Here is a 23,910-nt window from a genome sequence, read left to right on the forward strand (position 1 = left end):
TTAAACTCAATATATCTAAAAGTGAACTCTTCCCAAAGCATTAGGGATGGAAGAGTGGAGAAATACCATACATACATATATATGCACATATATAAATATATTTCTAGGAGATAGTAAATGTACACACACACATATAATTAAGGGGAATTATGTCTCTGTGTGTGTGTACATGCCCACATATATATTTATATATACATTTACACACACAGATGTAAACAAAAATAAAGGGAAATATGTATCTGTTTGTATAAATATATATCTAGAAAGATAGTGAATACACACATACATATATAGACATATATATATATTATTAAGGGAAAATATGCGTGTGTATATATGCATATATACACACATTTCCATATACATATATATGCATATAAAATTAAGAGGAATTATGTGTGTATCTGTTTGTATCTGTATATGTGTGCATAAACATACACACAGACACATACAAAATATCCCCTTAATTTATATGTTATATTGATGGAACCATCTAGGATGGAAATAAAAAGTTTCTGATTTTTTCTCATTCCTCAATCTGACTAGCTGTCAAATTCAATGAATTCCACTTAGACCCTAGTTCTTTTTTTTGTTTTTTCATGTTTGTCTTGGTTTCTTTATTTGTAATTTTTTAAAATAGCTTTTTATTGACAAAACATATACATGGGTAATTTTTCAAGACTGACCCTTACAAAAACTTCTGTTCCAACTTTTCCCCTCCTTCCCTCCACCCCCTTCCCCTAGATGGCAGGTAGTCCCATACATATAAATATGTTAAAGTATATGTTAAATACAATTTATGTATAAGTGTTTATACAGTTTAGACCTTAGTTCTTAAAAATTATTTCTCTTTATTAAACCACCATAGTTAAGGCCCATGTTTCCCTTGGCCCAAGATAACTGTGATACTCTACCAATTAGTACTTTCTTATCAAGTTATTTTTTGCCACCAATACCTACATAATGTTCCTACTTTATATTCTAATCATATCATACTTAGTTCATTGATTATCTGTTCAAGAACCATTAGTTTCTCACATTAATTATCAAATAAATGTCTTCAGCTATGGTCCAAGATCTTCCACAGACTAGCTGTAATCTATACTTAAAATTTTTATAAATGTAATTTTTACCTCCAAATTCCCTATACTGAAGGTATCAACACACAAGTTGAGGACCACTTGCTGCTCACAAGTCTCCCAAATATGTCTGAACTAAATTAAAATATAACGGGGAAATATTTAACAAAACAAATAAAAATATAACAAAATATAGATAATTCTTCATTTTAAGACTAAGTCAATATATGCCCACAGGGATCTTTAACTATGGATTAGCAGCCACCTTATATATAGATTGCTGGGTGGTGCAGTAGATAGAGGAACAACCCAGGTCTGGAGGCTGGAAAAACTCATCTTCCTGAATTCAAATATGGCCTCAGATACTTACTGTGAGACACTGCTCAAGTCACTTATTCCCATTTGGCTTTTTTTTTTAATCTCTAAAATGAAATGTAGAAAAATATGAAAAACTAGCCGGATATGTTTGCCAAAAACAAAACAAAACAAAAACAGAGGTCATGCAGAATAAGACAAATTGAATATCAACAATTATATATATGGATTAGTTTCTCTTGAGTTTTGATTCTACTAGTCTATGTTATAGCCAGTTTGTACGGATCTCCGTTTTTCCTCCTCAGAAATCTTCTTGATTCTAGGCCTAGCACTCAATCCCATGGCCCACTCATCTGACAAGTTCTTCCTGAAAAGTTCCAGTAGAGAAGAATCTATTACTTTCCATTTCAGTTCTAATTTTGAAGAAGTTCTTCCTTCTATCAAGCCTATATCTGTTTTTCTACAATGTCTAATCACTGTATCTAGTTTTGCCCTCTGGAGCCTAATAAATTAAATCTAATCCATCTTAAATACACCAGCCCATCTTAATTTTTTTAGTATGCCCAGAATCTAGCACATTCATAGTACATTGAACAATTTAGACATTTAATACACTTAATGATGAACTGAATGGAATCTCAGAAGACAAGTTATTTATTGGTTTGTTTCTTTGGGTGCTTTCAGGATAAAAGGCAGTAAATAGACACAGCATCCTCAAATGTAGCAACAAACAAGGAAGGAGAGAAATTCAGTACCTTATTCTATCATTTAAGTCCATCCAGTCCAGCTGTCTTCAGAAAAAGAATACTCTCTATAACATTTGCAACAGGGAGACATTCAGCCTCTATTAAGGCCCTCCAGGGAGAAGGAAGTAACTACCAACTCAGTTGGCTCCTTTCATTTTTGAACAGATAAAATTGTTATGAAATATTTTCTTACAATGAGCTAAAACCTGCATCCACAACTTCTACTCAATGTTCTTAGTCATGTCAAATAGAAAAAAAAATGTCTAATCCCTTTGATGACTGATAAATCTTCAGCTACTTATAGACAAAAAAAAAAAAGTCTTCTCTTCCTCACAGTAAATGTGCCTAGTTTCTCCAATAAATTTTGATATGAAATGATCTCAAATTGTTTCAATATACTAAATATCCTGGCAAACTCAGAATCCCAAAGAAATAAGTTCTAGTCAATTTCAAGAAAAATTTCTCATTCAGGAAGAAATCCTCATCTATCTTTCTGGAATTCAACACACTTGACTGGCAGAGAGTTCATCTCCTATATCATACAATATTCTCTCTTTCTAAAATTTCCACTCACAGAATACTATAATGCTCAAAAGAGGACCTCATTTAAGGCAAGATGTGACAGTGCTCTGCTCCACAGGAAATCAATAACTCTATTGATCGGATTACATTCAGCTTAGTTTCAGTAAATTTGCTGTCAGATGACCTAGATTCATATACTGGTTCTGCCACACATATCCCCTAAATGACCATAGGCAAACACATCTCTGGGCCTCAATTTCTCCTTTTTTTCAATTAACAAAATTAAACATTTTTTTTTCCTTGAAGCTTCACTTATGAAGGAAGAAGAGAAGGAAAATTAGAAGGAGGGAGAAAGAAAAGGAAGGAAGGGAAGAATGGGGAAGAAGGCAAGTAGTAGCAAAAATAGAAGATAGAAAAGGAGAAAGGGAAAAAGAAGAGGAAGGAGTAGAAAAGGAAGAAGGGGGGAGAAAGAAGATGGAGAGTAAAATAAGAAAGGGAAAAGAAAAAGAAAGAAAAGGAGGAGGTAGAGAAAAAGGAAAAATAAGAGGAGAAGGGAACAAAAAAGGAGACGTGGAGTAGAGGGAAAGAAAGAAAAGGGAAAAGGAGATGGGGAAAGGAATGGGGAAGAGGAGAGAGAGAGAAAATAATGAGAAAAAGAAGAGAGGAAGAAAAGAAAAAAGGGAAAGGAGAAAAAAGAAGGTAAAAGAGAGAAATAGCAAAAGGGAAAGGGAAGAGCAGAGGGAGGAGAGAAAGAGGGAGAAAAACAGGCAATAGAAGAAGGAGAGGGAAAGGAAGAAGAGGAAAAGGAGAATGAGGAGAAGGGGAAAGAAAAGACCCTTTTAATAAACATACAGTTAAATAAATAAACATACAAAAGCCCACATTTTAGGATCACTATAAGAGATTTCCGAATTCAGCCCATTTCTTCTAAACATGAAAAAACTGAGGCTCAGAAAAGTTAAGTGACTTACTGATAATCACACAGCAATTACGTATTTGAGGTAGCATTTGAGATCAGGTCTTCCTGACTCCAAGTCAGGACTCTTTCTATACATATATCTTCCTAATCTATAAGGGAACTGGACAAGAACATCTAAGATCCCTTACAGTTCTAAGTCTATGATCCTATGATGCTAATGTCACCTCATCATGCTAAATGCTAATACATACTTGAGACACTTGAACCTGAGTAGAGGAAAAAAGTGTCTAAAGGATCTTTTTTTTTTTTTTTTTTTTAAATATCTATCAATAAATCACATAAACAAGTTTAATGAGTTCTAGGGAAAACAAAGTTCTGCTAATACTTGAATATTTTGCTGGATCCCTAGACTATCACATAGACTATAGTTTGATAATTCAGGGTTCATTATGACCTGGACATTGAGGCAAGTCATGACTTTGTTCATTATTACATGCAGTTAAGTCATCTTCTCTCTATCTTCAGGTTTTCTATCTTAAAATGACAGTGCAATGGATAGAGTGCTTCTCATAGAATCAGGAATTCATCTTCCTGAGTTCAAATCTAGCTCAAAAACATTCAAACTTTGTGATCCTCGGCAAGTCACTTCACCCTGTTTGTATTAGTTTCCTCATCTGTAAAATGACCTAGAATAGTAAATGACAAACTACTCCAATATCTTTGTCAAAAAAATCCCAAATGGAATCACAAAGAGTCAGACAAGCTGAAAATTTTGACAAACTTAAGGGACTGAACTAAAATGATTATTTCTTTTGCATGTTAATAACTAATTAGTGAATTTGGACCAAGGTTTTTTTGCTTTGCTATTTCCTTCAGAATGGCTAAGATTTAATCAAAGGTAGCAAAGAAGTTCTAAGTATAGGTGAATAGCAAATTTCTGCTATTTTGTGTTTACTCAAACAGGTCTGGGAAAATGTGGACTCTTCTTTTTGTCATGGAAATTGAAAAATCTCTTTGACCAAGATTTAGGGGTTTGGTATCATGTATATCAATATCTTCATTGGAATAAGCCCACCTCATTATAACATTTATTCTCTTAGAGTTCATTGCAACCCTCAGGAACACTCAATTTTCTAAGGGAATATAAACTATAAAACAAATGCCATGATTCATTTGTGGTCCAAGAACGATACGGCCAAATGACTATTCCTTTTATTAATAAAATGCTAGAAATTTTTTTGGGGGAAAGACTAATTAACCAGAAACTATTTTTCTTAAACTTTTTAGATGTCACTCTACATGATTTCTAAAGCCTTTCTAACTCTAATTCTATGATTCTAAAAATAGAGAATAAAAAGGAATATATTTTCAAACTAATCTGTCAAGCATAAGTGTTTCATAATTTGCTTCCTCAAACCCTCAAAATCAATAGAAACAACCATTTAAAAACAGTGTCCTAGAATTAATTATTAACTGCCAATTTAAAACGTTTTAATTTTCTAAATTAGTTATGAGAACAAAAGAGAATAATATGAGATCCCCTGCATATTCACTACCCACAAATATGTAGTTCTTTCTATAAAGCTGATTAATGGAAGATGCTGTTGATACCCATGATGGAATCCATTGTACATCAGTTTTCTACCCATGTTTCTACCAAATGCATTTTGCATGGGTGCAGATGGCAAACTTAATAGCTTATATTATTCAACCAATTCTGTTCCGGAGAAGGGAGCCTAAGAAATTCAATTATAAGTCACTATTTTAAATAAATACAATCTTTATTAGTAAGCTACAGCTTCATAATTTGCATAACTAATTCTTAATAAACACCAATCAGAAATATCATTTGAAGTAATTATTAAAAGAAAAATCTATATTTAAAACAGGCATATAGCTAGTGAGCTAAATTTTCTATAATCTTTCATGTGCTTTCAGAAATATTTTTAAGACTCCTACTCAAAAACTGTTATTGTTTCATTTAGAATCAAGGGTTTGATGAGATGCTCAATCTAGGACACTCTCTCAAGACTTAAAGGATGCAAAAGAAATCCTTTAGCTCATAGCAGCTCTTGGAAATGCATGCTAAAAGGTTGTTCTGATTCTTATAGACTTGGAAGCAGCAGCTTTTTTCATCTCCTATGTTCACAGAGTATCTACTGAAAAACATCCCTGCTTATACCCTGTAAGTATCAAACACTTAATCTCAATATCTCAGAGTAAAACCTTTATTGTGCCAGCATTTAGCTGGCACAGTGAATAGAGCACTGAGCTTGGCATTAAAAAGACTCATCTTCATAAGTTCAAATCTGGCTTCTGACACTTACTTTGAGCTTATGATCCTGTCTCACTTCCTATGACACTGGGCAAGTCACTTAACTTTCTTTGAAACCTGTTTTTGATCAGTAAAAAGGGCTGGGGAAGCAAATGGGGAACCACTCCAGTATCTTCACCAAGAAAAACCCAAATGGGGTTAGGGGGAGTTGAACAGGACTGAAAAAAAAACAACAATAAGAAGTAGAATTTCTACTTTAACAAGTGCATTGACTTTCAGTGGTGATTGTCATTGCAGTCTTGTATAATCAATTACTGAAGACGTCATAGAGAGGATTCCTAGGTTGGATTCCAAAGCCTTTGAGACCTAAATTTCCATGAAATCATCCTCTGTAAAACACAAGGAAAATGACCTACTTTAAGGAGTCTCCCCATTTCCTTTATTCTTCTTTCTTCTTCTGTCCAGAAGAGAAAATAGAAACAACAAGTTTCTCAACTTCAAATTTTATGTATATTAAAGCTTAATTCATAGTATTATCCTCCCAATATTTTTTTAAAATATACCTACATTACTAGGATGACTAGGTTCAGCTACAGTGTTTTTTAAAATAAAATTATTCTTAATACTTCCATGTAAATCAATGTGACACCTGCATTTTACATCTTCCTCTGACTTTAGGACAACTATCTTTGAAAATCCAACTCATGGCTTCCCTTATTGATTGAACTTCTTTTTCTTTTTAAGCAAATAAACATCACTTACATGTGTTAGGGACTTTCCTTCTGAGAATTGCCATGTATGCTATGTCAGCTGGTAGGGTGGACCTAGGAGGTAAAAAGGGGCTTGGCCTCTGAGGCAGGAGGTTGTGTCTTACAGGTGTTTCCTTGAGATGGAGAGGGGTGTATCCTCTTGCTAGATCTTTTCTTAGCATGCAGCACTAACTCCAGGTGTCTCCCTTCTGCGGATCCACCTGCTGAGTGGGCTAAGCATGAGGTAATCCCAGAAGAGAATAAATATAAATGGCCAGCTTTGCCATAGATGAAGAAGGATGCGGAGAGAAGGAGAGAGAGGCAGAGATGTAGAGAGATTCAGGGATGCAGAAAGAGAGCTGCAAAAACATACATGCACTTGCTCTTGCCTCCTGCTAACCCCTGTTGAGATTATCAATAAAGAAAGGCTGTTTGATACCTTAACAGGGCTCATCTTCATGTGTCTCCGGGGAAGACTGATATTTGTGGCCCTGGCAATCAGTAGCTTTGATGGGAGATTACAAATGGCCCAAATAGGTATAGAATTAGCCAGGGACCTAATGAGTTTGGCTGGAACAATCACGGAAAAGAAGACAAGATCCCAAGATCAGCTTGTCTTCATACAGGGACGGAATTGGCCAAGGACCTCATGAATTCAGCTGGTCCAATCATTGGAAGGGAGATAAGACCCCAAGACTGATAAAGCAAGCCAAAAGTAGATGTGACATCACAGAAAGAGGCAGTGGGGAAAGAAGCAGGAAATAGATTTACAGTCAGAATTAGGATGTATGTTACAGAAGGCATCAATGAAGGGAACCAGGAAGCAAGGATTTGGCCTGTTTGATAGCCCCCCAGGAAAGAATGTGGGCCCCACTAGAGTGGAAGAAATTTAAGGAATTGAAAGAGGCAGTGTTAACACTTACAGGGTTGAATCTCCATATGTTAAGGAGCTGCTGCTCTCCTAGTCTCCAGCAGTATACTAACACAAATAATTGGAAGACTTGCTAAAGTCTGCCTTACACCTAGGGAGAGTATGCAATAGGTGACTCTGTTTTCAGACTTAGCAAAAAAAAAAAGTTGCAAACAGGGCCTAGATGAACCTTTCCCTGATTTTATGGCTCGCCTACAGGTGGCTATTGAGAGGTTAATAGGTAAAGTTGAAGCAGGCGGTCTTCTTATCTGGAAATGAGCAAGCGAAAACACTAACGCCAGGAAGCCATGTCCTCCTTAGATAAGGATGCAAGCCTTGAGGAAATGATAAAAAGATGCGAGAATGTTAGCTCCAGTGTCTTTAAACTTGAGTTCAGAAGCTCCTGTGTCCAGGTGTGTTATGGGCCAGAACTTGAAACAAGGTGCTAAATCAGTGGAATTGATAGAGATAATAGTTATCTAATTTAGCAGGGTGCTTAACAGTTCTCTAGTTCAGTACATGTACTTAGTTCTTACTATAGTTCTATAAGATCCACACCTTTGATAAGAGAGCAAATCTAAGCTAGGAGCCTCAGCCAGGATTCAGTAGGGGAGATTCAGAAGCCAGAGAAGGCTCAAGTTCTGAGAACCAAGGCCAGACTGAAAGGCTCTCCAGAAAGCTGCCCAGTCCCAGGAAGGAGATAATAAAGGATCTGGACTATAAAAAAGCTAACTGGGCCTCAGGAAAGGAGATAAGACTTGGAAAGAGACAATAAAGGATTTGGACTTTAACCCTGGCTACTTGTGTGGTGATTACTGAACTGAAAGGAAGGCTGCTCCCAGAGACCCTAAGAAAACCCCAACAAGAGAAGATTACATTTTAGAGAGAATATTACATGGGAGCTCTGTTGAACAAGAACCACTGCTTGATGAGGCAGTGGATGGAGACTTCTGAAGGCCTGGAATTAGGCATGCTGGCAATTAGTAATCTCTGAGGGAGAGGTTATAAGTAAGGATTGCCAGACCCTGCAAGGGAAGGTTCAATAGCCCCATTGAGAGATGGGAAAGCAGGAATGCATAATAGGTAAGGGTATAAGCTTGCCCGTGATCATCCCCGGTGACACAGCTGTGCAAGTTAAAGAGCTAGATGGGTGGATGTGGATAAAGGTTTACAGGATAGAAAACTAGATCCTATGAAAACAGGGCTTCAAGCATCAGAACATTTAAAAAGTCCTTTGAAAGGACAAGGAAAGACATGGGCAAGGTCCAAACTTAGTACTTTGGAGAAGGCCGGGATATTTATGTCTTGTAGGTCTTGATGGGGAAGGCCACTGGATTTCAGAAGGATTCCAGAAATACCAACCATTTGGTCAACCTGAAATCACTTTAGACCTGATCTTGACACTTTATTCTGGATGTTGGTGCTGCTGCCTACAAGTCATTCATTTCCCCTCTTCTTCAGTCTGGATCCTATAGAGTAGGGCCAGCTATATGCCCCTTGTCAGCCTGAAGTAGTTCCAGAAGATAAGACCTTCATCCCTTTGCAACAGATAAATCTGTGTCTGACTGCTTAAGGTGGCTCCTTGTGGAAAACTTGGGAAAATTCTTCTCTAGCTTTGGTACTAACACTTGATTGAACATACTCCCCTTTATTGCATCTTTATACTTTTTCTTCTTTAAGCCTATGTTTTATATGTAGATATATTTTTATATTTTTAATATCAAAGCTGGTTTTGTGAGCAGTCCTTGCTAAACAGAAAGAGGGATATGTTAGGGACATTCTTTCTGAGAATTGCCATGTATGCCATGTCAGCTGGTAGGGTGGACCCAGGAAGTAAAAAGGGACTTGGCCTCTGAGGCAGGACGTTATGTCTTATAGGTGTTTCCTTGAGATGGGGGGGGGGGGGGGGGTCCTCTTGCTAGATCTTTTCTTAGGATGCAGCACTAATTCCAGATGTCTCCCTTCTGTGGATCCACCTATGCAGTGCTAAATGGGCTAAGCATGGGGTAATCCCAGAGAAGAGTAAATATAAATGGCCAACTTTGAGTCCATGGCAAAGAAGGATGTGGAGAGAAGTAGAAAGAGGCACAGATTCAGAAAGAGAGACAAAGAAACATACATACACTTGCTCTTGCTTCCTGCTAACGCCTGATGAGATTAACAATAAAGAAAGGCTGTTTGACACCTTAACATTGGCATCATGTGTTTCCAGGCAAGATTAGTATGGATGACCCTGGGCAATCAGTAGCTTCAGTGGGAGTTTACATAGATGTTTTTCATTTTGTGAATAAGATGATATTTTTACCCAAATACAAGTCTAGTTTGCCTCAACAGTTTTGAAACCAGCTAGTCACTTAAGTTTAAATATCTGAAAAACAACATCTATTTTTTTAATAGTGAGAGGGGAAATCAAGATTCAAGTCCATAGTTATTTTATTTCCACTTTAGATTAAATTTTACTTGATTTAAACTCTTTTCAAAAATAAAACTCTAACATTAAAAAAAATTAAGGAATGAGAAAAGAGGAACTGGGTGCAGAAAGAAGGGAGAGTAGCCTAAATTATTTCAAATGAAGAATGTGAAAGATCTATTACAGTGGAGAGGAAGATGTGAGGGTGGACAATGAACATCACTTGAACATTTATTACTCTCCTCAGTATTATCTCAAAGGGGAAAAATATACATAATCAGTTGAATATAGAAGTCTATCTTTTCTAACCAGGAAGTAGGAGGGAAGGAGATTAAATAAAGGGAGGAGGGTAAGAATAGAAGGAAGGCAGATCAGAAGAGGTCATAGACATTAACAAAACACTGGGAAGGAGGGAAAAAATGAAAGAAGGAGAGGAGAAATAGGAAAAATGTCATGGAAGGAAATATACAGGCAGTAATCATAACTGTGAATGTGAATGGAATGAACTCTCCCATAAAACAGAAGCAGATAGTAGAATGGCTCAAAAAACAGAATCCTACATGTTTATAAGAAACACACTTGAAGCAAAGTCACACACTAAGTAAAAGAAAGGGGTTAGAGCAGAGTCTATTATGTTTCAGCTGAAGTTAAAAAAAAAAAACAGGGGTAACAATCAAAATTACAAACAAAAACAAAAATAGGCCTAATTAAAGGGGGTAAGGAAAAAAACTATATCTTACCATAGACAATAAAGTAATACTAATAAACATATATGCACCAAGTGGTATAGCATCCAAATTCTTAAAGGAGAAATTAAATGAGTTACAGGAAAAAATAGACAACAAAAGTATACTAGTAGGGAACCTCAACTATCTTCTCTCAGAATTTTCCAATCAAAAAATGAACAAGATAGAAACTAAGGAAGTAAATAGGTTATTAGACATCATGAGCAAATTTTATAAAGCAAGAAATAGTCTGACTGTCAGATCTATGGGAGGGAGAAAATTCATGACCAAGCAAGAGGTAGAGAACACTGCAAAATGCAAAATAGATAACTTTAAATATATTAAATTAAAAAAAAACTTTTATACAAACAAAGCCAATGCAACCAAGATTAAAAAAAAAATAACAGAAATGTAGGAAAAAATCTTTACAGCAAATATCTCTGACAAACATCTTAGTTCTCAAATACATAGAAAACTGAGACAATTTATAAGACTACAAGCCATTCCCAATTAATAAAAGATAAAAGGATATGAACTGGCAGTTTTCAGATGAAAAAAATTTAAAAAAAAACTATAGGCATATAAGACTTGGTCATTTTTGTTTAGAGAAATAAAAATTAAAACAATTCTCAACTATCACTCACACCTATCAGATTGGCCAATATAACACACCCTCCCCTCCAAAAAGAAAGTGGAGAGGATGTGAGAAAAGTAGGACACCGATGCATTGTTAGTGGAATTGTGAACTGATCCTACCATTCTGGATAACAATTTGGAATTATACCCAAAGGGCAACCAACTTGGGCATACCCGTTGATGCAGCAATACCACTACTGCATCTGTATCCCAAAGAGCTAATTAAAAAGGAAAGAGAATGTGTGTGTATGTGTGTGTGTGTACATATACATACATACACACACACACACACATATTTAGCAGCTCCTTCTGTGGTGACAAAATATTGGATAAGCTTTTGACATGTATGTGTTTAGAAGTAAAGTGTTCTGATTCTTTTTCGATGAATGTATATAAAGCTTGAAATCATGACTTATCTGTAATCAGGGATAAATAGTGCTAAAATACTAATAGCTAGAGAAAATATCAAATTTTGAATATTCTAGAAAAGAAGCTCTTAACACAAGGTCTACATTTCACTGGTACCATGAAATTACATTTTTATTTCAATATAATTAATGTCTTCCACAATGGTATATCCTTTATTTTTATAAATTTAAAAGTATAATTCTGAAGCGTCTGTAGATTTCAATATATTGAGACAAGATATTTATAACACAGAGAAGGTTAAGAATACCTATTCCAGTTGACAAAATCATCAATTAAAATGAAAAAAAAAAAAAAAACCAATACCACAAAACCTGGTATTTTTGCCAGAATTTTTATTCTGACAATATTATTGCCAGATTTGCTGCTCAACTGACCCATCTGAGTCCAATTCCATTATCTCAATCACTAACTAAAAAATGAAAAAGAATGAAAATTTTAAAAATTTTGTGGCCTCCATATTAGCAACCAAAGAAATAAATTCCTTGTTTCATAATTGCTTCAAACAACAGCCAGGCAATACATTTTGCTAAGCACTTACAAATCTTTAACAAATCTTTCTTAGGTCTATGAATGGGAGGAATAAATATTTTAATTTGCATGATTTTCTAAGATTAGAAAAATGTTTCTGCACTCACTTTAGTACTCTTGATGTTAGATGTGTAATGTAGATTATTGCTGCTAAATCATTTTTCAGTCATGTGTGACTGTTGAGTCACTTCAATCATATCTGACTTTGTGATAACATTTGAGGTTTTCTTGGAAAAGATACCAGAGTGGTTTGCCGTTTTCTTCTCCTCCTCATTTTTCAGATGAAGAAAAATGGAGATAAATGGGCTTAAGTGACTTGCCTAGAGTCACAAAGCTAGTAAGTGTCTCAGACCAGATTTGAACTTAGAAAGATGTGTTCCTAACTCCAGGCCTTGCATTCCATCCACTGCACTGCCTAATTTCCCTTATATGTCCATGCAAATACTAAGATCTAATACTAATAAATACTAAATATATAATCAAAGCAAATACTAAGATCCAATTATTAGTAAATTAAAACATTAAAGTTTTATGTCTAATTCCTTGATGAAAAATTCTTATTTTGAGATTTAAGTAAGATGCTATATATAACTCAATGTTAGAATGAGTATCTGAGTCTGAAATTCTGCTACAAAATAGAAGTCATAAGAGGAAAACATTAACAAAAATCATGAATGGTTCTATAAATAGAAAAGGGGAAATTATTGACAGCATATCCATAAAATAGTTAGCTAATTATTTTATTTGCAACTTACATTTCATTTTTATCCATAACAGTTATAAATATATTTTCAGGGCTAAGGGGGGGGGGGGGTTAATTCATGAGTTTAGAAACCTCACACATTGGGAATGTTCCCCAATAAACAGAAATTGATTCCTCTACAACTAATAGTATCAAAGAGCTGTCTGCATTCTAGGAATTTATTTGTCTTGTCCTATAACCAGTATTATGTCACACTGAACTGGAAGCCAATGCTTTCTAACACAAAAGCTGTATCTTTCTCCCTCACTATTCTACTTCTTTATTTGAATGAATATTTATTAATTAATATAGTCATTTCATAATCCTGGGGATTTTAGATAGTAGAAGAGGATTGTCATTCAGGTAGTACCAATTGTTGAGGGCCAAATTCTGATTGGAGACAAAGCACAAGTTAAATTAATGTGTGGTTTGCTTTTTGAAATTCTGCTATATTTTTGTCTGTTTTTGTTTTTACTTTGTTTTTATTTTTTAAAAAAGGATTTCCATTTTTTAAGCCAACTTAAGAGGCATGCAATATATAGCAAATTAAAAATGTTGTAACCAATTTAGGAAATGCCTAGATAGTTTCAGAAATAGTTCATATTTCATAATTTCAGCCACATGATAACTTTTCTCCATAGATATGCTACTCCCACAATTTCTCAATCAGGATATTCATTACCATGGAAATCTCTGGTATGTACTGGGAATTTTTCTTTTTCTTTTATAAATGCTAGTCCAATTCCATTATCACAACCACTCATCAAAAAAAAAAAAAAAAAAAAAAAAAGGGGGAATGAAAATTCTAAAGATTCTGTGGCTTCTTCATTATCCCAGTAACCAAAGAGAAAATTCCTTTCTTCCTTGAACAAAAATGCAAACATATAAACAGTCATTTAGATAAAACTGAGATACAGTAATCAACTTTGTCTAGTATTTTCTTGACATTTTCTTTCTGCTAATGAGGTAGTACTTGTGGCTTGAGAAGTCTAAAATCAACTATCATTCTTCCACTATCCAGACTTGAACTCTGAATTTATATATTGTTTTGTTTTGTTTTTACCCAATAATTTTTTTGGTTCCAATTTAGTACCAATTATTTGTATGCAATAGCTAATTCATAGATAGTCCATTGCCACCTGGATCCAGGGCTCTCAAAGGAGATAATAGTATGTGTATAATGAAGGCCCTTCCAATACAAAAAACAAGACAATCAAAGACCTATTCCTGATGAATTAGATTGTTTTACAGGACATAGAATGATGTCTAAAAAATCAGATAATGTTTTCAAAAGCCTAAACAAGAAATTAACCAATGAAATGAGTTTAATTGGAGATAAACTTAAAGATCAAGTATGTTAGATGTATAATCTATCAAGCAAATTAGATTAACCCTTTAAGTAGGAAGATTCTTGCCAAATAGAACAGCTAGGAGTTTCACATGGTGACCAGAAAAAAAAAAAAAGTACAGAGTAAACTAAACAACTAAAATCAATGTGAAAACATTGTTCCAAATCATAGAGAGTTATTACTTCTGCCCCTATACAGATTCTCACATTTTGTACAGAATGCCTTAGACAACATGAGAGGCTGGTTACTGTGGCCTTCACCATGTCCTTGATGACACTGAACATGGTGTCACTGTTTTCCAGAATTGCCTGATTTACTCTCAGGTAATAGCTAAACTGGAATATTTCCCAGTGGCCAACACTATCATCCCCATTTTTATAGTCAGAGAAACTGAAGCAGTAAGCTTTTAAAGAACTAACCTTATATCAAAATCAAGTTTATGTTCTAGAAGATGGGCACTGAATCCAAAATGAGGCATTTTCCACCCTCAGGGTCTATATAGGCACTTACTTTTAAATATCTTAGACATAGAAAGTGAGAAAGTCACACATAATTCACATGAACTATGTTTTCTTCAATCTAGTCTCTAATGTGTGACTTTTCTAAATAGATTTTACATAGCAGCATAAAGGGGAACATATTATCTACCTTTTCTGGAGATCCTATGATTCCTAAGCTTGACTTTTGGAATTCCTGAATCAAAGTGGCAATAGCTAATCACTATCAGTTTGTCTCTCTCTCTCTGAATATATGGATAAATAGATATAGATATAGATATATACACACTTTATATATGCATATATATGCATATACACACATATATAAAACAGTGATGCAAAAAAGAACCAAAGGAACTCATTTTTAATTTTATCTCTGCTTATATATATATATATATACACACAACACACACACATGTATGTATGTGTGTCAGTCTATATATATATATTTACATACACATAAACAAATACATACAGACCTATGAGCAAAGAGAGGAAAAAATGAGAGAAAGAAGAGGAAGAAGAGAAGGGAGGGTGGCACTAGGAGCCACTAGGTTAATGTGCTAAGTCTAGAGTTAGAAAGATATGAATTCAAACCCATCTTCAGATACTATCTATAAACCTGGATAAGTCGTTTAAGCTCTATTTGCCTCAGTTTTTTCATTTGTAAAATGGAGATAATAATAGCATCTATTCCCCAATGTTGTTGTGAGAATTAAATAAGATAATCATTGTAAATTGTTTAGCATAGTGCAACGCCTGACACACAGTAGTTACTATATAAATATTAGCATGTGTGTATGTATGTATATGTATATGCATATATCTATATACATATGTGTCTATAGCTACATATATTATATAATATATATTCATGTAATATACATATACACTAATGACATTTATTTATTGAATAATGATTTGGCACCTATCACTAGTAGAGGAATACAAGTTAGAGTTATAATTATTTGAAGGTGGAAGATACCTTGGAGATTATTATTCCTGATCAATTTACTTTATAAAGGAAAAGAGCCCTACAGAACAGAGGTTACTTGGTCATCTAGCTAATAAGTAACAGACCTCAGATTCAAACTAAGATTCTGTATCTCTGATTCTTTTTGTTACACTAAAGTATTATGGAGGAAGTAGGGAAGAAGTGCTTTATTTATCCTGTTGGCCAGATTAATAAATACAACAAAGCACTGAATAGAGCAAAATAGCAAATAACACAATAAAATGTACATAACAGGTTCATAACTGGGGCATATTCAACACAATTAGGCAAAATTAATCCCAGTATCATTATTGACCAGGGATCCAGAAAGTATTGATTTTTTTTTTCAGTTTCCTTGAGTATATCATAGTGTCATGAAATCTGAGAGTTGGAAGATATTTCAGAGGCTAGATAGTACAACCAAAATGTATTATCTGCCAAATAAATAACAGAAAAGTAGCTTCTAAGTCAAGGAAAGTCCCTTGATAGAGATACTCACATGCCTTCTTCAAGGTATCACATTCCTCTGCAAACAACTAGTTCTTTTAGTAATAGGGTTTGAGTTCAGATGATCAATAACTTGGGCAGAACTCACTAATGAGAAAAGTCACAGGAAGGCTATTTTTTTTCAATGTTCAGTAATGGTAAACAACAGCCTCTTTTAAGTGTCTGGACTCTCCTTTGGAATCCCTGCTATCTATTTTTCTTTAATCAACTCTACTGAAGTGTGGGCAATTAGAACTCTATTTAAGAAAACATTTATGTTTGCTGACTGAACCTGCCAAGGTCTGTTTTCTCTGAGGCTTTCCTTAGGTTTATTGGCCAGTTGAGAATGAAGAACTGTCCTCAATGTACTTTTTCTATTAAGTGGGCAAAACAATATGGCCATAAACTAAATACTTCAGAGCTGAGCATGGTTCCCTGCACAAATTAAGTCCTCAAATATTTATGTGCTGGCAGATTTATTTGATTTTTTTTTCTTTTGGGGTCCACAACTATGATTCCATCAACATAGAGAGCTTTCAAACAGTAAGTTCTTCGGTTAATGGAGAATTACTATCTTTGGAACTTAAGAGTCTTTAAAAGATGACTGGAACAACTGAGTGGTTGAGTGATTTGCCCAGTTTCAATAAGTCAGCAGCATTTAGAAATGGGACTTAAACTTAGATCTTTATTGCCCTAAGGCTAGCTCTTTAACCATTACACCATACTACCTCTTTTGAGTAAAAAATGATCATAAACATTCAGTTACATACAGGGCATTCCAAAGGCCTTAGTAATATTGTTTGGGTATTAAAACTCTCATAGTACTTGAACTTTTACAAATTGCTCTCACGCATATATATGTATACCCCTTCCACACACACACACACACACACACACAACCACACACACACGTATCCATACACAAACCTTATGAGACAAGTAGTATTGTTTAATCATTTTAGATGTATTCAACTGTTTTGTGACACAATTTGGGATTTCCTTGGAAAAAAACACTAGTAGTTTGGTTTTTCTTTCTTTAGTTCATTTTACAGATGAGGAAACTAAGACAAAATGGTTAAATAACTTTCTAGAATCGCACAGCTAGTAAGTATCTGAGGCCAGATTTTAACTCAGGAAAATGAGTCTTATTGATTTCAGACCCAGCTCTCTATCTACTGTGCCATGTAGCTGCCAGGAAAAAGTAGTATACAAGTAGAAATTTTCAAATACTATGATATATACTTGACCTCAGTTCACAGATGAGGAAATGTTAAATGAGTTTCCCAAAGTCACAAGCCTGGACTCATTTTCCTGATTTCAAGTCCAGTCTTTCAACCATTTAAGACAAACTTGGAAAAATTACATGAAAAACATCACATAAGAAAAGATAGACAAAATCAGTTTCCAAATACACAGGTAACATCAAGTGACAAATAACCAAAATTGTCAATTATGAATGTATGGAGTACTGATTTAAGATTTTAAAACAAAAGGATCATACAGAATAAGAGCCTTTGGCCTAATTTAGTAAGCCATCTTTTTGCCCTGGAAACATAGTTATTCTCACCCCACTGCTATCTATTCTTATTGATTGGTTAATTCCTTAAACAAGAATTTCCCATAGTAACAGATGTTGATAATTCTAAAGCACCTCAAATCCAAATGCTTTTTTGTTGTTGTTCTGGCAATGGATGCCAAAATGCGTTGATTCCTTTCTCTGAATTAGAAAAAAAGTTCAAACATCTAACAGTTATTTTGCTACATGATAAGTGAGTCAGCTCCTCAAAGCAATTAGTAATTTTTAAATAAGAGCATTTTGATAAGAATTTGGTAACACCTTAATTATTTTGTCTAGTAGAAAAGCACCAGAGACTAATTGCTGTCACATGGGCACACTGACACCTGGAGATACAATTTCAAAGAACCAGGATTAATTTTAGCCAAATCTTTTCAAGACTTTAATGTGTGTCTTATAGTTAACACCTCACATAATACTTTGAAAACATTAGCACTATAGTGAATGTAAGTGGGATCACCTAACTTTTAATATGTGACAAAAAAGAATCTAAAATTACAATCATAAATCTAGAGACAGCAGAGATATCTGAGGATATCTAGACTGTACCAACTGATCAATAAACATTTATTAAGTGTCTACTATGTGTCAGGCATGTTAAAGATAAGAAAACTATAGTTGAGATGTATGTGAGATCATAGGTCACCAATTGAGAGAGGTTTCAGAGACCAACTTGTCCAACCTTCTTGTTTTGTAAGTGACGACATGGAAAACCAAGAACTTGACCAAGTTGCAGAAACAAGAAGCAAATCCAAGTCCTTTAACTCAAGAGGCAATACCAAACCCCTCAGCTTCCTTTCATTAATTGAATTAAGGTACCAGAAATGCTCTCTAAATTCTGTAGAAATTTTGATCACTTTGAACAAGCTTATCCAGTCCACAGGGAAACAGCTCCATATTTCAATTATAGAAATACTGAATGGTTCTATCAATCTGGTTTATGGTCCATCTAGTTTGGAAGGAAAACTTGTATATGGGGTATAAACCAAAAGCTAAACATTCTCTTTTTATTTTCTTCTTTTAATTTAAATATGACTTCTTTTAATTCAACTTTTAACTTAAAAAACTTTGAAAGCTTAAATTTAACTTAAATATAACAAAGGTAGTCGATGGGAAATACATTCAATTTTTAATTGGATGAGTGAATGAATAAAAGATTACCTTTTGCTGGGTTGACTTTTATCCCTGATCTGTATAGCATCTCTTCATTCTGCCAGTCTCCATTTCTGATGGCAGTCTTGAGTCCATAAAAAACAATTAGTGCACCTGTAGCATAAAAAATCAAATTCTTCAGAAAGCGCTTTTGGGCTTTGACATAAAGGGCTCTGGCACCTACTGCAATTAAGAGGCAGAAGCCCATACTCGGAATATACAGCACACGTTCTGCAATTACAAAACCAACATAGAAAAACAGATTTGTGGCAGGGACGAAGGGAACTATTAACAAAGACAGTGAGAGAACAACAATGTTCTCTGTGGAAGGAAGCAGTGGTCGCGCAGGGATGTGATTTTTAATGCCGTTCTCTGCTTTCTCTGTAAAGCTGGGCTTAGGCTCAGAGTCCTGGTGCTCTGCATCAGGGTGGCAGCTATGCCCATTTGCATTCTGCTTGCCATTGGAGATGGCTTTCCCATTGCACTCTCTGTTGGTGCTTGGACTCCTCAGGCTGAAATAGGCCAGAAGAAAGAGTCCAGTATAGAAGGCCACAGTGTGGAGGTTTCTCCAATCACAAATGCTTTTTATCAGTGGTACTGCATCCATGGACCAATCAAAGCTGAGAGTATCTGGACATAATAACAGCCAGAGATTCTTGGTTGGTAAGTAAAGGAAGGTCAGAGTGCGAGCCATGATGCTGTCTGAATCAGCTGCAGGGTTATCCGAGTTGGAGAAGCTTGGTGGCTTGTTCCCCATCCAGTACAAGCGGGCCCCCAGAAGTGAAGTTCCCCAAAAAGTTAATAAACCAACACTGAAGAAAAGAGGCACATTCTTTCTCTGAAAGAAAAGAGACAGAGAAAAAATATTAATGGAAGGCAAGTGATTCTATTTTTTATATTCAGTGACAAAGTAGAATTACCCTTTGTAACACAATTAAAAACACACCATTACGTTCCAAATCTATTATTTCATTTCCATCTGTTTAGAAAGCTACTAAAGATTTCCAGTTCACCAAAAGTACTCTATTGGGGTCTTTTTCTGGTCTTGAGTCTTCTTTTTTGTTTCTTTTAATTTGGCTTTCTGATAACTGTGAAATATTCATGCTTAAAAGGATTAGGTCTGACAACACAGATAAGTTTGATTAGTCAGCACCCAGCAAGGCCTCTTCTGAGAAGCCTATCTCCTTTTGTTTCCAAATGCTGTAATACTTTGCCCCCTGTTGTCATTCATAATTTGTAACTCAAAGGTTTTAAAGACTTTCCAGGTTCTCTAATGATGGCCTTAATAACAACCTCTATATGTCTTTGCACTTCAAACTTTTGAGGCAGATAATGCTTTATTTGCATTTTGCTAAATGAAATGGTTCCCCCAAGTAAAAGGAGGAAAAAAAAAAAAAAACTAAAGAAAGCCAAAGGATATTTTTGTTCTTAATTCATTTGTTCATTCAAACATTTATAATTTTGCAAATATTTACTTAGCATAGGAAGACATCAAACACTTTCCCTTTCCTTCATTTCTCTGCCCTTCACTAGCCCCTAGGAGAGTTATAGAACAAACTGCCTTGGGACTGAGCTACCATGATTAGTAAGTATCTAAGTATATTGTCATTTAGTCAATCCCCCAGCCCTAGACCTGACCACTGAACTATGCATAAATGTTCCATACAATTGTCTTTCTTGGCTATTTTGCCATCCATTATAACACAACACTTAACCTCACTTTCCAGCTCTTTTTTTATCTTTTGTTCTGGTCATAATGATCAAATTAATATTATCACTGTTCCTATAGAAAAGGTGTCAATTGTTCTAACTATCATAAAGCTATTATCTATCACTTACAACCTAGTTATAATCTTATCTTTTTTGAAATAGGTCAACTATTAATTATCTAGTACAAGGCTCTTACTTTAAATATGAGAAAACAGAATCTAAGATATGTTCATAGAAACTCAAGTTTAGAATTGGGAGGAAACCCCTTAATTTTATAGATGAGAAAACTAAAGCCCTAAGAGGCCAAATAACTTCCCAATATCATAGGGGAATAATCATCTGTAGCAGAATTTGAACCCATACCTTGATTCTGGTCAGTATTCTTTCCACTACACAACACTGCTTCCTATCCACAACCTCAAAAACAATCCCTGTGATACTATCACATTTGTATCTTCAGAACTTAACACAGTATCAGAGGCATATTAAACAATAAATTTCCCCCCCATTCTTTCACCTACTCTAGGTGAAACATTGTACCAAGTGTTAAAAGAGACTGAAGGTGTTTTAAGTATCCTGTCTCTCAAGGTGTATATATTAGTACAATGTTTGGATGTGTATACACATCTGAATGTATATATAATATGTATGTAATATACATATATATATATGCATTCATCTGTTTGTACACATGTTGTTTTGTTGTTCAATCATTTCAATTGTGTCCAACTCTTTGGGATGAGATTTGGGATTTTCTTGGCAAAGACACCATTTCCTTCACCAGCCCATTTTATAGATGAGGAAACTGAAGCAAACAAGGTGAATTGCCTAGAATCACAAATCTAGTAAGTGTCCAAGGCCACATTTGAAATTGGGAAGATGAGTCTTCCTGACTCCAGGCCCAACACTCTACCCATTGTGCTGACAAACTGTACCATTATATAAACATGTACATATATACTTGTTTTTATATATGCTTATTTATTGTTTAATATATAATATTAATGTATAATATAATACAAAGTAGGTAGAGTTAAGTGTAGACAGGAATCTCTGTGTCCATTTCTCTCTCTGCGTGTCTGCCTATCTCTCACACATTTATATACTACAGTTGAAAAATAATTATCAGAAAGCTTTTCATCAACTGAATTTCAGTTGATGCCATAATTTCTTGGACAGATGCTTTAAAAATGTCTATTGAATTCAACTGAATTGCATTGGGTTTTTTGTTTGTTTTTTGGCTATTATATTTAGGCAGAAAGGGAATAAGCAATTTTTAAGTACCCACTATGCATCAAGCTGTACAAAGAACTTTACAAATATTATTTTATTTGATCCACACAACTCTAGTAGATAAGTGCTATTATGACCTGTGTTTTACTATTGAGTAAACTGGGGCAGAGATTATCTAACTTGCCTAGGTTCATATAATTAGTATCTAAAGTAGAATTTGAACCTAGATATTCCTTACTCCAGGACTAGTGCTTTATTGGCTGCACAAAGGTCAAGGTCTTCCACTGCATCCAAGGCCATCTCCACCCTTTATCTGGCCACTAGACCCAGATGGCTCTGGCAGGGAAAGTGAGGCACGTGACCTTGCACAGCCCTCTCTCACTTATATCCAATTAACTTGGATGCCATGGCATCACTTCCCTGTCTTGTTCTCTTCTGTAACAAAGGACAAATACAGCAGTATTTATCTCACTTAATATAATTAAATTTTCATATTACATAATCAATGTATTTTGCTAAGTAGATGTGAACTTCATTCCCTGTAGAGAGTCAGTTGCAAATTAACATCATGTAATTATTTATTACACAAATATTGATTAAGAGACTTCTACATGAGGAGGCTAGGAATATTTTCCCACTCTACATCTATACTCCTACACATCTCTCACTATTTTAATGACACAGAACTATCACTACTCAAATCCTTCCATATTTCCCATACCAAGACTTCATAAAGCTTCCAGCTCAGGCCACTACATGGTACCTTGCTCTCCCCTTGTCTTCAGTTCTAATTCTGAATTTCAAAGAACTTGCACAAAATCCAATACTACAATCTGTAGCAAACATAAAAGGATGCAAGGACAAAGTGTTCAGCTTGTATTGCCAGCAAGCAGATCTCCATGTTAGTTACAAGATATGAAGAAGCATATTTGATAGTCTCAACCAATCAGACCTTCCTCTAAACTATAAAGAGATTCTAAGTGTTGCTCAATGGATAGGCTAGAGAGAAAGATTCTCAAGAAGAAAGGGAAATGATGACTCTCAGAGATATACCAGTTTTGGAGCAATAGACCATAGAATATACTAATCATGAAAATCATGTAAACACCAAATAATGGTACCTGCAGAACTTGAATTCTTTTTGTTTTTTTCCCTTCCAAGGCATCCTTCTCCCTAGAGAAGCCTCTTCTTTCCTCTGGGACTATTGTGACCAGTCTATACTATCTGTAAATATACATGTCAAGGAAGAACTAAAGAATATTAGGAAAGTCAATCAGATAATTTCAGATATTCTAGCATCATATTCCTCTAATTCCCTCCTGTGAAGACATGGATTTCTGCAATTAGAGAATAAGAATCACAAGCTGAGAAGTTCTGGATCCTTTCTCTGTGTGTGTCTCTGTCCCACTGTCTCTGTTTCTCTGTGTGTATCTCTGTCTGCCTGTCTGTTTTTCTCTTTCTGTATTTGTTTCTTTGTCTCTGTCTCTCTCAGTGTGTGTATGTGTGTGGTGTGTGTGTCTGTCTGTCTGTCTGTCTGTGTATGTGTGTCGTGTGTGTGTGTGTGTGTAGTGTGCACACACCCGTGTGTGTGTGTGTCCCTCCTCTTTTTCTCTCAACTCTGAACAGATTCAGAGGGGGAGAAAGGTACATACTCTTCTTATGATTGCTGGCAGAAGCCACTATCTTCCTGCTTTTACAATTTACCTTCCCTACCTTTTGATAGCTGTTATACAAATTGAAATATCTTATCAAGTTGGAGACCTTCTGACACATGAGGACACTTGTATCTGATGTATGAAAAGTAAAGAAAAGAGGAAAATGGAGAGGAAGTGGAAGAATGTGAAATAAACATATTTGCATGTTTTTTGCCCAAAGTGATGGCTAAATATTTCTAGGATATATAGATATTTATTTTATTTATTTTTTGC

At 35.0% G+C, this 23,910-nt stretch overlaps 1 protein-coding gene across 2 annotated transcripts in view; it reads right to left on the minus strand.

Moving 5' to 3' along the window:
- Positions 1–23,910, minus strand: part of TMTC2 (transmembrane O-mannosyltransferase targeting cadherins 2) — a 532,742-nt gene that overhangs the window by 254,926 nt on the left and 253,906 nt on the right. For both annotated transcript variants that reach the window (XM_031938906.1, XM_031938905.1), the window contains one exon: positions 19,049–19,877. In XM_031938906.1, coding sequence (XP_031794766.1) covers positions 19,049–19,877 — 829 coding nt within the window. The remainder of the gene's footprint in view (positions 1–19,048; positions 19,878–23,910) is intronic.

Source organism: Sarcophilus harrisii, chromosome 5 (genome assembly GCF_902635505.1).
Source record: "Sarcophilus harrisii chromosome 5, mSarHar1.11, whole genome shotgun sequence".
NCBI lineage: Eukaryota > Metazoa > Chordata > Mammalia > Dasyuromorphia > Dasyuridae > Sarcophilus > Sarcophilus harrisii.